This window comes from Pongo pygmaeus, chromosome 3 (genome assembly GCF_028885625.2).
Source record: "Pongo pygmaeus isolate AG05252 chromosome 3, NHGRI_mPonPyg2-v2.0_pri, whole genome shotgun sequence".
Classification (NCBI taxonomy): domain Eukaryota; kingdom Metazoa; phylum Chordata; class Mammalia; order Primates; family Hominidae; genus Pongo; species Pongo pygmaeus.
Genome location: NC_072376.2, coordinates 98508516 through 98523385, shown reverse-complemented (window position 1 = coordinate 98523385; position 14870 = coordinate 98508516). Strand labels below are relative to the sequence as shown.

At 33.9% G+C, this 14870-nt stretch overlaps 1 protein-coding gene across 4 annotated transcripts in view; it reads left to right on the top strand.

The window, feature by feature from the left end:
- The window catches only part of MAPK10 (mitogen-activated protein kinase 10), a 336739-nt gene that overhangs the window by 254466 nt on the left and 67403 nt on the right, over nt 1-14870 (top strand). Inside the window, exon 9 of one of the 4 annotated variants that reach the window (XM_054485266.1) lies at nt 4621-4692. The exons of the other annotated variants lie outside the window; for them this stretch is intronic. Within the exon in view, the coding sequence (XP_054341241.1) occupies nt 4621-4692 (72 nt within the window). The remainder of the gene's footprint in view (nt 1-4620; nt 4693-14870) is intronic. 4 annotated transcript variants of the gene reach the window in all.

Below are 14870 nucleotides of genomic sequence, written 5' to 3'. Positions count from 1 at the left end.
TACATGTAATTATAAATAAATATTTAAAAATAAAATTATTATTTGAATTTGTTTAAAAGAATACATTTTTACCACTAGTGTGCCTGCTAACTCTTCTCTTTTGTTATTATTTTATGAAAATGTGGGACAGGGTTCACCAGAATGGGAGCTGGAGATTCTGAGGTTGTAAAGAAATAAAAGCAAGTTTAATAGGTAGACTCAAAGAGAAAGTCTTTTTCTGATTTCCTGGCATTGCAATATTTAGCATTAAGTTCTGTGAATTGCTGCTTATTTTTCTTACTTAGATTCACGTGTGCAAAATATGTACATTCTTAGTTTGTTTATGTATGTCAGTAGTCTTTTAGAATTCTATCTTTGAACTGAAGTTTAGTACAAGGTCGTTTTGTTAAATAACTAAATTTATGACTTAGTTAACTAATTTTAAAGAAATGTTCTAATTTTATAACTGATAACTTTATAACTTATAATTTTTATAAAATTATAACAATTTTCAAAGAAATGTTCTGATTTTAGAAAACTATATTAAATTTTCTTGCTATTGTGTGTTGAGTCATTCGTTGAGAGAAAATTTGTCTAAATTCTACACTAAATGAAAATACTTAGGTGTGTTAAGGAGAAGTCTCAGAAACTGTGATAAAAGAGTTACGTAATCCCCTAGAGAGGAAACATTTTCCAGGATAGAAGCACACATAGTCCAAAAATTATTTAATTGTGGATCATAATTTAAACTATTAGATGGAGTGTGGAAGTAGCAATATAGTTCTTTATTTATTTAGATTTAACTTCCAGGGCTTACATTATATCATTTTTATCTCTTGGTTAGAAGTAGAAGAAAGATCATTTATTATAAGCTAATTTCTGGCAAATAATATGACATGAGATTTTCAGAGGTTCTCATTCTGAAAATTAACCATATTTTGGTAACACCAAAATTTACTCAACATTTCTTCTAAGGAAAGTGACTCAGCATCTGAGTGTTACAATTGCAAGTGAATCTGCCTTCTGCCTATGGGAATGATAGAATGATGATGGAAGAATGTGATGAATCAGAATTTTAAAAGCCAACAGAATTCTAACTTGGCAGCATTAGGGTACAGAACTCTTACAGAGACCCAGATGCTGCATCAGATTTTCTCAGAAAGCATAAAATGCAGTTTCCAACAGTGATTGAATTTGCTAATTACTTCTAAGGTCTATGCACAGTCCCTATTCATTGTAATACCTGACAATTTCATAAAATAATCTATTCTTAACTTGATTAGCAATATATATACATATCACTAATATGTTCAAATACATATTGTATTAGTATGTTTATGTATCCTAATATAGAGATATTAGCAGAGGGAAGGCTTACTACTACTACTTTCCTGTTCAATAAGAGTTGGTATCAAATTCTTTTATTATACGTTTTCTGTTAGTGGAGATGGCAAATTCATGAAGTTTGGTACAATGAGTTTATCTTGAGCTATAATCCTGTCTTGAGTACATAAAAATCTATATAAATTTACGTGCATATATTCAATTTTTATAATTCAAGATAACAGAGCTTATCATTTCTAGGCACAAGGCTTAGCATTTTGGTAGCATAGATATAAATATTCTCTAGGAATAGTGAATGGTGAGTAACGTTAAAATGGGAATTAGAAAGATTTCCAGGATATTATCACCCAGAAAGATATATTAAAATAAAGAAAATGAAATTCAATATGTACATCAGAATTTCAGATCTAGAGCCTATATCTCTGCATTATTTTTATGCAAAAGCTTTGTGATCTATTAAATCTATTTTGAGTTCTGCCCATGAAGATATATTTTAAATAAATGTTCTTCTTTTACATTGGAATATCTCCCAGATCCCCCACACCAAAAAGAGAACTGTGAGATATACCAGTTATTAATACCAGTTATTAAATCAACAACTGGGCCGGGCATGGTGGCTCACGCCTGTAATCCCAGCACTTTGGGAGGCCGAGGCAGGTGGATCACAAGGTCAGGAGATCGAGACCATCCTGGCCAACATGGTGAAACCCCACTTCTACTAAAAATACAAAAATTAGCTGGGCGTGGCAGCGTGTGCCTGTAATCCCAGCTACTAGGGAGGCTGATGCAAGAGAATCACTTAACCCAGGAGGCAGAGGTTGCAGTGAGCCAAGATTGCGCCACTGCAATCCAGTCTGGTGACAGAGCTAGACGCTGGCTCAAAAAAAAAAAAAAAAAAAAATTAACAACTGTATAGAACCAACTGGTGCTAAAGCAACATAGAGACCAGAATTTAATTTAAGCCATCTGTTGTTATTGTTGTTGCTGTTGTTTAAAGGCATATGAAGAACGGCAAAAAAAAAAAAAAAAAAAAAAAAAATCAAGGGATTTTAGCCTGAAAGATAAAATTGGCCAGTTTTAGGAGAGGAATGGTTAGGGATTACAGGTTATAGTTACATACTTTAAGGTTCTTATTTGGATGAGGAAACACAGTAGTTCCTGTTTACATAGTGAAGAGAAGTTCCATAGAGTCAATGTGAATCAATATGCAGGATGCCTTTCTAAGTGGTTTCAACAATAAAATAGATTGCCTAGTTAGTGGTGAGATTCCTCCATTGGAGAGATTTCTTTATTATAGATGTAAATATATAATATAATTGTGTAAATTTAAAATAGATAAACCTTTTCCAAAGATATTTAATTCCCAAATATAATTTTAATATATTATTTAATACATGATGATTTGATACATAAATAATATTTATTGGGGACTTGCTATGTACCAGGCAGTTGTGCAAGGATCTTTATCAGACATAACTTTTTCAAGTCTTTTATAAAACTCTACATAATAAATACAGCTTATCATCAATATTTTAGAGGATAAAATTGAGGTTTAGAGAGAAGTAACCTGGCCAAGGTCACATAGTTGGAAAGTAATAGAATTGGTTCTCTAGCAGAAAAAGATGAATATATCTGCCAGAGATATTGTAAAAAACAATTTTATACTAAATGAGAAATAGAAATCGATGTTTCCTAAGTCCCAGACAGGTTAATGGCAGAAACAATTTTTTTTCTAAATATGTGAATGGAGACAGGCAAGAGAAAACACTGCATATTGAGATTTTTGGTCTCAATGTTTTTTGTATATCTCTTCCACAATATCTATAAAATATAGATATATCATAAATAGCAATTTAGTCAAACTGGTCTCGTTGGACAGTATGATAGGAATACGTGGAATTTAAAAATAAATGTTTTCAGTTTTTTTCTTTAATCAAAGATTTCTCAATACCACCCTGTTGTGAGACGGATATTACCTGAAATTACAAACACGTTAATAATAAAGGGATGCACAACTGTTTGCTCTATCTTTCCCTGATATTTCTGCATGTCAGTTGCTTTCCTAAACTGGAAGCAAAACAAATTTGCTTCTTTGGGTATGCTTATCACCTTCAAAGCCGTAACCATTTCTTTGCAGTGATCACTTTGTTTAGGTGTTAAATCAAACAATGGAAACTTTGAGTTAACCCGAGTGAGATTTTCACATTGGAATGAATCTCATGAGGATCTCTTTAAGGTCACTGCCAAATTACAAGATGTAATTTGAAAAGTAAGTGGAGCAAAATTATATTGTGCTGCTATCTTAATGCCTTTCCCTATTTGCTCCCCCCCAGCATCCCTAATTCTTCTTGTTTGTTTTTCCCCCCACAAGAATGCCCTCTCTTTCTGACTTTTAAGTAGAACAAGTGAGTAACCAAGTATAGTTCAAGAGAGAGATTTCACTTTCTTGCTTCACCCTTTCCTATTTTGCCCCTCCCTGTGTGCACTCTGCCCTGGCTTCTTGGTTTTAAGTTCTGGATGATACTTGGCAATAACAGAGAGACCATTATAATTTCACCTTGAATTCCAGGTTTCTTTTGATTCACAGTCTCAGAAGAAGTATCAGCTCTTTAGTCATGTTGTTTATTTCACACTGAGCCATCCCATTTTGAAAGCCAGAGTTTCTTATTATTATAAGGCCACTGTGTTTATAAGAATAAGACAAGGCTTCCTGCTGAGAAACATGCTCCTTTGATGAGAGTCAATGAAACTAAGACAACATATTCTGAAACATTCATTCTTGAACTGGCTTTTCACTTCTGGAACTGTATTTATATTTATAAATAAGGGTAAATGTGTTTTATAAAAGAAACTCTTTTGAGGTTGCTGGCAGCTCAGCTTTTCTTTTTTCTTTTTTCAAATATGTATACAAAAGTAAAAAAGAAACTGATTTGCATATTAACACTATCTAGAATAATTTATGATAAAAATCAGTAGGATTCTAGTAAATGAATGCAAATTAGACCTTTTAAATCAAAACCTAAATTAATCATTGAGTTATAATTGCAAAGTAATATTATTCTACATTAGGTAGCATTGGGTAGTGTTGTTATTTCAGTTATATGACAGAAAAGGGCCTTGACAGCCTGTGTTCTCCCCTTTCCACCATTTAAAATGCTAATGATCATGCCACTGGCCTCTCATCCAGTCAATGAAAAGTCAGACTATTGCTCTATGGCATGAGTAGCCCAGTGTTTTCATTTATTTGTTGTTCTATTCCTGTGTTCTTGTTTATCTTCATTTCATTTTTGTTTTCAGTTGACATGTGGTCAGTAGGGTGCATCATGGGAGAAATGATAAAAGGTGCAGTGCTGTTTCCTGGCACTGATCGTATCCTTCTTAGCAGCCAGTGGTATCTATGGGTGTCACTCTCAATTAATTCCCTTTTGTCTCAAATGCAGTACTGCTTATGGTATTTGTTCACTGTCCTTAGAGAGTTTCTGTGAGACTCAATGTCAAATATTTACAAGCTGGCATTATGGCAGAGTAACTTTGTCTCCTAGTAAGATCTTATGTGGATAATACAGTAACAAATATGAAAGAGTCAACCTGATATCAAAAGGTCTGCCTTAATTCAGTTCTACCAAACTGATAACATTGAGTACTCTTCTTTTTTGTTTTTGTTGTTGTAGATGTTTCAAAATTAAGATATATTTATAGCTAGACAGTAAATAACAAAGTCTTTCAGTTCTAAGACTGAAGATTTATACTTTGATATAATGAGAAATATTCATTTGGCATGGAAATTTTTACCAGATTCATGTTACTCCACAAATACTAATTGGTTTATTTTAACATATATTCAGAGAGCATGGATGTGAATTTCATTTTACAATTGATCAAGTTTTTCTAAAATTATTTTTCTTATTCACTCCATTTATGGGAATAATAACTCCAATTCCTTCTCTTATTTTCTGCATATTATTAACAAGTGAAATAATTAAAACCTCATTAATAATGGTTATATAAAATATCTGAAGAAATACATTGAAATCACTTGAATAAGTAAAAGTGATTCTCTCTTAAGCAGCAAATAATTAACAAGTAAAGATCAAGACCAGATGTGGTAGCTCATGCCTGTAACCCCCAACACTTTGGGAGGCTGAAGTGGAAGGATCACTTGAGCCCAGGAGTTTGAGACCAGCCTAGGCAACAGAGCAAGACCCCTGTCTCTACAAAAAACAAAAATAAAAAATTTAGCCGGGCACAGTGAAAGTCCCTGTAGTCTCAGCAACGAAGAAACTAGCTGGGAGCATAGCTTGAGCCCCCAGTGGCAAAGCTGCAGTGAGCAGTGATAGTGCTGCTGCACTGCAGCCTAGGTAGGCAACAGAGTGAGACCCTGTCTCTAAACAAACAAACAAACAAACAAACAAACAAAAAGATTCCAGAGGTTCTGCAGTATTAAATAGATACGAATAGTGTGTGATTAGTGATTAGTATATGGATGTGTCATGGGTCCTAGCATCAGGCTTAAAAATAAGTTACTCCCTTAGTTAAATATCCCTCTACACTTAGTCACTTATGAAAGTTTTATGTCTTTATCCTACTAAAGGGAAAACCTCTGCTTTAATAACACACTTCAAAAATAAAATTGAGCCTATAATAATGGGGTTTTAATGTGTAATTAGACTAAATCTAATTAGTAATATAGTGCATCCATACCATATTATGATTAGCCATTTGCGTTGTTTCTAATATCTACATTACAATTTTTTATCAAATGACTACAATGTAATGTACACACTTGAGGATTAATATTTATATCTGGTTTTACATATATGAATATATATATGGTTTCATACATATATTTTCTGTACATATTAAAAGAAAAAGTTCTGGAAATGACTGAATTAGGCACTCAATTTTTGTTGGAAGAACGGACAAAATACTTTAGTTAAAAATAAAGTTACACTGTTTTTACTTCTGATTATTCTTAGTAAAAACTTTTTTCTAATCTTCTGTTTGACACACATTTTAAAAAGTCTTTCTGTCTATATTGCTGTTTTGTCTTCTAAATATACATTTTATTAAATGACATCTATAATTTACCACATCAACGTTAATGCCGTTTGAAACTAGCTGGCTTTATAAAAACTGAATTCCTTCAGATTTCTTAAAAATCAGGGGGGATTTAAAAAAACAGGACTACTTTTATTCCCAATGAATTATAAACTTGTGTTTGGCCTTTGGGCATGAATATGAAATTGTCTTTAAGTTTTGGCTGATTTTAGATAATTTGATGAAAATAGACTCAATTTGTTAACTTAGTACTCTTTGCTTTTCCAGAAGTTCATTGTGGTTGAATAATTGGTGACTAAAATGAATATTTGCCACCTGCAAATTAAAATGAGTTTTATGATCTTCGTTATGTTTCTATTAAGAAAAATTAAAACAGATTTCTACAACTGAATTACCAAATACAATTTAACATTTTTTAGAATAGCTTCTTGGGAAAAGTTGCTTGTGTGTCATTTTTTAACTTGGGTGTCAAGATTCCTTGTAAACAATGCTTTAGGGTTCTGGTAATGTGGCAGTATCCCATTCAAAGCCCTTGATATTTGGATATGAAGTCCTTTATGGAGCTCTTGTATGGGGACATATTTGTAAATTTCTTGGAGGATAAGTAGGAATCATTTTCTAAAGTATGTCTTCTGATTGTGGGCTGTGGTCTCAATGATTTCAAACATGTTGGTTAAAGTTTTAAATCAGTCTTAAAGCAAACAAATTTTGAACACTGAATATCAAATAATTAACCTCTTAATGTATAAGACATTACTGATTTAAAAAATTCTGTTATTAGAAATGAGTTATCTGAAAATACAATAAAATTATACCTAAATCTATTAGTTAAATAGAGACATTAAAATAGAGCTGGAGATATGCCGTATTATAATGTATACCTATATAGTACATTATAAGGAATTATGTTATTTTTAGTCAATATATCCTCATTTACATAAAAGCATTCTCAAAACAATGATTTCTAAAAGCTCTTGGAATATGAGCTATGCATAACTTTTTTTAATTTTTAATTTTTCTGGGTACATAATAGCTGTGTATATTTATGGGGCACATGAGATGTTTTGATACAGGCATGCAATGCATAATAATCACATCATGGAAGGTGGAATATCCACTCCCTCAAGTATTTATCCTTTGTGTTACTAACAATTCAATTATACTCTTTTAGTTATTTTAAAATGTACAATTAAATTATTATTTACTATAGTCACCCTGTTGTGCTACCAAATACTAGATCTTATTAATTCTTTCTAACTTTTTATTTTAGCCATTAACCATCCCCACCCACCACCTCCTCTGCTATCCTTTCCAGCCTCTAGTAACCATCCTTCTACTGTCTATCTCGATGAATTCAATTGTTTTGATTTTTTTAATTAATTTGAATTTTAAGTTCCAGGGTACATATGCAGGATATGCAGGTTTGTTACATAGGTAAACGTGTACCATGCTGGTTTGCTGCACCTATCAACCCATTACCTAGGTATTAAGCCCAGCGTGCGTTAGCTAGTTTTCCTAATGCTCTCCCTCCACCCACCCAGCTCCCCCGACAAGCCCCAGTGTGTATTATTCCCCTCCCTGTGTCCATGTGTTCTCATTGTTCATCTCCCACTTGTAAATGAGAACATGCAGTGTTTGTCTCTCTGTGCCTCACTTATTTCACTTAACATTTTTAAATGTAGCACATTTTCTTTATCCGTTCATCTGTTGATGGATGCTTAGGTTGCTTCCAAATCTTGGCTATCGTCAACAGCGCTGCAACAAACACGGCAATGCAGATATCTCCTCGATATACTGATTTCCTTTCTTTTGTTTATATACCCAGCAGTGGGATTGCCAGATCATATGGTAGCTCTATTTTTAGTTTTTTGAGGAACCACAGAACTGTTCTCCTAGTTATTATGATAATTTACACTTCCAGGAATGTACAAGGGTTCCCTTTTCTCCACATCTTCACCAGCATTTGTTGTTGCCTGTTTTTGGATATAAGCCATTTTAACCGGGGTGAGATGATATCTCATTGTAGTTTTGATTTGCATTTCTCTAATGATCAGTGATGTTGAGCACTTTTTCATAAGCCTGTTTGTCATTTGCATATCTTCTTCTGAGAAATGTCTATTTAAATCTTTTGCCCATTTTTAATCAGATTATTAGATTTTTTTCCTATAGTGTTGTTTGAGCTCCCTATATATTCTGATTATTAATTCCTTGTCAGATGAGTAGTTTGCAAATATTTTCTCTCATTCTGTAGGTTGTCACTTCACTTTGTTGATTGTTTTCTTTGCTGTGCAGAAGTTTTTAGCTTGATATGATCCCATTTGTCCATTTTTGCTTTGGTTGCTTGTGTTTGGGAGGTATTACTCAAGGAATTTTTGCCCTGACCACTGTCCTAGAAAATTTCCCCAATGATTTCTTAAAGAAGATTGATAATTTGAGGCCTTATATTTATGTCTTTAATTCATTTTGATTGGATTTTTATATATGGTGAGAGATAGGGATCTAGTTTTATTCTTCTGCATGTGGATATCCAGTTTTTCCACACCATTTATTAAAGGGACTGTCTTTTCCCCAGTGTACGTTCTTGGTACCTTTGTTGAAAATGAGTTTACTGTAGGTGTGCGGATTTGTTTCTGGGTTCTATCTTCTGTTCTATTGATCTATGTGTCTGTTTTTATGCCAGTATCATGCTGTTTGGTTACTATAGTTCTGTAGTATAATTTGAAGTCAGGTAATGTGATTTCCTCCAATTTTGTTCTTTTTGCTTAGGATAGCTTTGGCTGTTCTGGGACTTTCGTGGTTCCATATAAACTTTAGGATTGTGTTTTCTATCTGTGAAGAATGCCATTCGTATTTTGATAGGGACTGCATTGAATTTGTAGATTGCTTTGGGTAGTATGGACATTTTAACAATATTGGGTTTTCCAATCCATGAATATGTAATATCTTTCCATTTTTTGTTTCCTATTCAATTTTTTTATCAGTGTTTTATAGTTTTTATTGTAGAGATCTTTCACTTGTTTGCTTAAGTTACTTCTTAGGTATTTTATTTTATTCGTAGATATTATAAATGGGATTACACTTTTGATTTCTTCTTCAGATTGTTCACTGCTGTCATATAGAAATGCTACTGATTTTTGTATGTTGATTTTGTATCCTGCAACTTTACTGAATTTATCAATTTGAATAGTTTTTTGATGGGGTCTTTGTTTTTGCAAGCATAACATCATATCACCTGCAAACAAGAGTAACTTGACTTCTTTTCCAAGTTGAATGGCCCAGAAATGCGGTCCAAGAGCCAAATCCTGAAATTGGTAACTCAAGAGCCTGCTTGGCGCTCTACTCACACTGTGGCCAAGCTGGTACCTAAGGTACAAGACAAAGTCCCCTTTACTTTCCCTCTGCTTTTTTGTCTCGCCCCATAGTCACCACAACTGGGAATGTGCTGAGTCTCACCTGAGGCCAGCAAAGCTCAGAGTTTCACCCAGGGCCCTCAGCATAGTACCTGGGTATGCTGCTGGTTATTCAGGGACCAAGGACTCTTCAGTTAGCAGGTGATGAATCCTGATATGACTGGGTCTTTCTGTTTAAGGCAATGGGTTCCCTTCTGTCCCAGGGTGTGTCTAGAAATATCATCTGGGAACTGGGGCCTGGAAGGGAGGCCTCACAACTCTGATTGGTGCCCTAGCCTACTGTGGTTGAGCTGATATCCAAAATGCAAGACAAAGTTCTTTTCATTCTTCCCTTTCCTCTCCTCATGTGGATGGAAGAGGTCTCTTTTGGAGCCATGAGCTATGCACCGTGGGGGTAGAGGAGGGGTGATGCCAGCACTCCCTTAGCTGCCCTGGCTGGTATCTCAGTAGGTCACATGCCCCAAAAGTCCATTGACTCTGGGCCCAATTCAGGACTAGGACTTTCCTAGGAGTTGCAGTCCTAGTGACCTAGACTGCCTTTCAAGTTTATTCTCAGCCTCAGAGCAGTTTAGCCTGCAGTGGTAAGGCTTGTGGGATCTCTAGTTCTGACTGCTGGGATTGGCGATTCCCCTCTGGCTAGGGCTGGTTTAAATGCTCCTTCCCTGGGCAGGTGTCAGCTGAATTTGGTTTGTTTTTACTTTCTGCTATAACAAGGGCAGCACTGAATTCATTTCCTCACAAATGCTATGCTCTCCCTCTCCCCAGCACACAGAATTGCTGCTGGGGGATGGGGAAGGGGTGGCGCTGGCAATTAAAGACAGTTTCTCTTGCCTCTTCAGTGCTTCTTTCAGCAATTTGGAATTAAAACCAGATACTGTGAGTGGTCATCTGACTTTTGGTCCTTATGAAGTGCTTTTTGGTGTAGGTAGTTGTTAAATTGGGGTCCTTTCAGGGGGAATGATTGGTGGAGCCTTCTATTTTGCAATCCTGCTCTGCCTCCTCAGACACATGTCTTCTTAATGTATGAACTAACTCAAGAACAAAACTTAAAATGTGAAAAAGGTATTATATCTTTTATCTTTTGGGCCTAAAAAGGTTTAACACATTGTTTTTAGTAGGTATTTTAAGTATATGTGCCAAGTCTGTCCCACAGACTCTGGCTGAGTGATGGATGACAAAAGTACTCTGACACAGGTATTTTGCCTGTGGCTAGGGGGCTGCACCCCTTAGCACCACCAATGAGAGTGCAGTGCAACCCAGAGTGCAGCCCCCATAAGCCGGTGACACTTGCATTTACTTAGTACAGATTTAATGACAAAGGCTTGGAGCAAACACAATTTGTGGGTAATTAACTTTGCCAACCCCCTGAGTAGAGAGCAGTCCTGTGCAGGAATGATCAAAGGTTGGTTTCTGGAGACATAAGTAAACCAACTTATCTAGATAAGTTCCTTTATGTTCCCTTGTTATCTACCCTTTGCCTTCAGGCTCTGGATAACAGAATTTGGCTGCCTTCAGCCATTTCTCCTCCGAAGCTTTTTCAAAACCTCCTGGCCTTCCAAGAAGGTTTGAGTCTTTCCCTATAACTTTTTCTTACAACTTTTCCCACCACCCTGACTGAACTCCTACATATATGTTAATTGAATTTTATTCAATCAAATGTGTTTTTAATGCTCTACAAACGAATCAACATTTAACTGTTGGGATAATTTTGAAGGAGGGGGAGATGTAATGAATTTTACCATAGCTGACATTTTTACTTAAGAAATTATAAAATATTTTATATTAAACAAGTGAGTTAATATGAAATGCATAGCTTTTGAAGAAGATTAATAAATAGACACACATATGCTGCCACTCAGGTTAAAAAATAGACCACTACCAATACTTTCAAATATTTTTATGTGCTCCACCCACCACAACCTTCCTTTTCCACACAGAGTTAGCCACAGTTCTAAATATTTGTTTTTACTATCTCCGTGACTTTCCTTATGTTTTTACTACCTGCATATTTATCCTTAAGCAATCTATGGTTTAGTTTTATTTATTTTACATATCATACTGTCATCGTTATCTTGTGACTCGCTTTTTTAAAAATTAACATTATATTTTTTAGATTTATTCATGTTCATGGACTGGAGATAGTCAACTCATTTTCATTGCTGAATAGTATTTCAGTCTATGAGTATCCATAACTAACCCATTATCCTATAAGTAGACTTTGGAATATATATGGATTTTATTGCTTTTTTTTTTTCCTTTATAAACCATGGTACTATGAATATAGGCTTATAAGAGCACATGTGCAAGGTTTTCTTAATAACAAATGCCTGGGGTCATAGGTGTACACATTTTAAACTTTGCTATGTAACATCAAATTGATTTCTAGAGTAGTATGTAGCTGTCTGCTCCACATCCTCATCAACTTTTGCCATTGTCATATTTATTTTTAAATTTGTTACCAATCCCTTGGATATAAAATACTATTTCACTGGAGGTTTAATTTACATTTCCTTGTCTACAAGGGAGGCTAAGGATCTTTTCCTATGTTCATTGGCCACTAATATTTTCCCTTGGTAAAATATCTTTTTTATAAAACAAAGAATGAACACTTTTTTTCTATTGTGCTTTTTTTTTTCTGTTGATTAGTAGGCATTCCTTATATAATTTGGCACCTAATTTTTGTGAGTTTTATGTGTTGCAAATATCTTCTTGTATTTGGAATATTTTCCCATTTTATTTTATAATAATTTTAGAAGTTGGCAATCTGTCTTTTCCTATAATTTATATGTTTTATGTCTTAAGAATCCTTTTATAACATTATATTGTGCTATAACTTTACTGAAAATATTTTAAAGTTTAGTCTCTTACATTTAAACCATTAGTCCACATGGAATTGATTTTTTTGTGTATGTGTGAAAGAAGGACCTACTTTATTCCAGTTTCATTTATTGACTAACTTACTCTTTCTTCACAGATCTATAATCCTGTCTCTCTAATAAGTTTCCACATATTTGCGGGGGGATGTTAAGTCCTGGGCTGTATATTCTGTTCCACTTGTTTGTTTGTCTGTCTCTGCACCATGAACACCCTTTCTTAATGAATATAAATGTATGCTCTGCACTTATATCAGGCAGGGTAAATACCCTTCATTTTTGTCATCTTCAGAATTATCTTGACTCTTAATGCACCATTGCTCTTCTATTAAGATTTTAGAATTGGCTTACTAACTTTAAAAAAAAGATCCCTATTGGTATTTATTTTGGAGTTGTATTTAAAGCTCAATTTTTTATAAAATGCTATTTTAATTAAGATGATTCTTTTAATCTTTCTTCTCAACATAAAAGGACCTTGGCACATGTTCATTTAGATAGTTGTTGTCCTGACTTAAATATGCTATCGATGTTCAGTATTTTAGTTTTCTTTTTAGGCTCATAAATGGACAATATTATGATTTTTTTGCATAAAGGTAGTTTGTTTAGATTCACCCTTATGATTGCCATTTGTTTGGCTTACCACTACTTCTTACATTTTGACCTTTTATTTTGAGATTATTATTTTTTTCTCCTGAAGTACGTATTTTGGAAGTATCTTTAGTGGAGTCTTTGATAATAAAACTCTTATTTTTAATTGAGGTTCCCTTACCTGAAATATAGTTTAGTTAAATATAGAATTTCACATTGAAATTTATTTTATTTTTGGCATTTTAAAGATATTATTCTACTTGTTTTTTGTTTACAGTATTGCTGGTGAATAAAGAGTTGTCAGCGTAATAGTCATTTTAGGAGATAAACTGTCCTTTTCCTTCATTTGGGATTTTTGTCTTGGTCTTTGATTATCTGCTGTTTGTCCACTATGAGACTAGGCATGGATTTCTTTTTATTTATCTTCCTTGAGAGTCATTGTTTCCTAGATTCCAACCTTTATTCAATTACTGGAATTTCTCAGCTGTCGTTTCTTCAAATATTTTATTTTTTTCATTCTTTATATTATGTCTGTACAAAACTCTGATAGGACGTAAAATAGACATTCATTTATAACATAAATATTTTTGAGCACCTACTATGTACTGGGTACTTTTTGTCTCCAGAGATATATTAGTAAACAAAACAGACAAAAATTCTCATTACCATGATATTTACATTAAAAGGTGCAGAATACTAGAAGAAGGTGATAATAGCTATAGAGTAAGAGAGACCAAAAGACCAAAATGCTAGGATGGGGGCAGGGATTACTTCTATCTTCTTTTTTAAATTTAAATATCAAAAGTTTCTTCAACTATGCTTTAAGTGGCAGGTTTTCTTGACCTCATGTAAGCTTGATTGCCTCTTCTTAACTTCCATTGTATGTAGTGTTATATACAAAAGTGAAAGTAACTTTCCCGATTTGGTCTTACAGAACTGAGTACAGTGTCCTTAAATTTCTCTTAAGTAGAGTCTATATTTCTGTTAGTATAGGCTGTTTGTATCAGCTTCTTTGTTTATAATTATTTACCAAATTAAAAAGGACTTTAATATTTTTCACCTTTAAAATAGAGATGCCAAATTACATGATCTCCAAGGCCTCTTCTCATTTTCAAAATACTATCACATGCTGAGAGAATCAAATCCAGCATTTTTGAGGTCAGAATATCATACAACTGAAGGTGGGTGCTATTTACAAAAAATAAAATTACCAGTAAAATATTAGTCTTGTAAGAGGCCTGTGCAAGTGGAACACCCCAAAGATTAACCTTCAACAGCTTAATGAAAATTCTGCCATTGCTACACATATTAATATATATTGGATTTGCTTGTATGTTACATGTCTCTCCATTTTTTGATTTGTAAGTAAAGATAGATTATAATAGTGAATAGATTTATATCATGCTTCAAACATTAGCCTTTGGATATTCCATGTCCCTTATTATAACACTAGCAATGTGCTAGTGTCAGTGTACAAATAGCCTTTGACTTAGTTTGCCAACTTCATGTTTTGGATGTGTTTTGGCTTATAATTCCTCTTCCTATGCTCATTTATAATTAAAACAGATGTCAGTTTCAATTGTTTATTAAGTCACTTATTCATATTTCCTGTTACCAG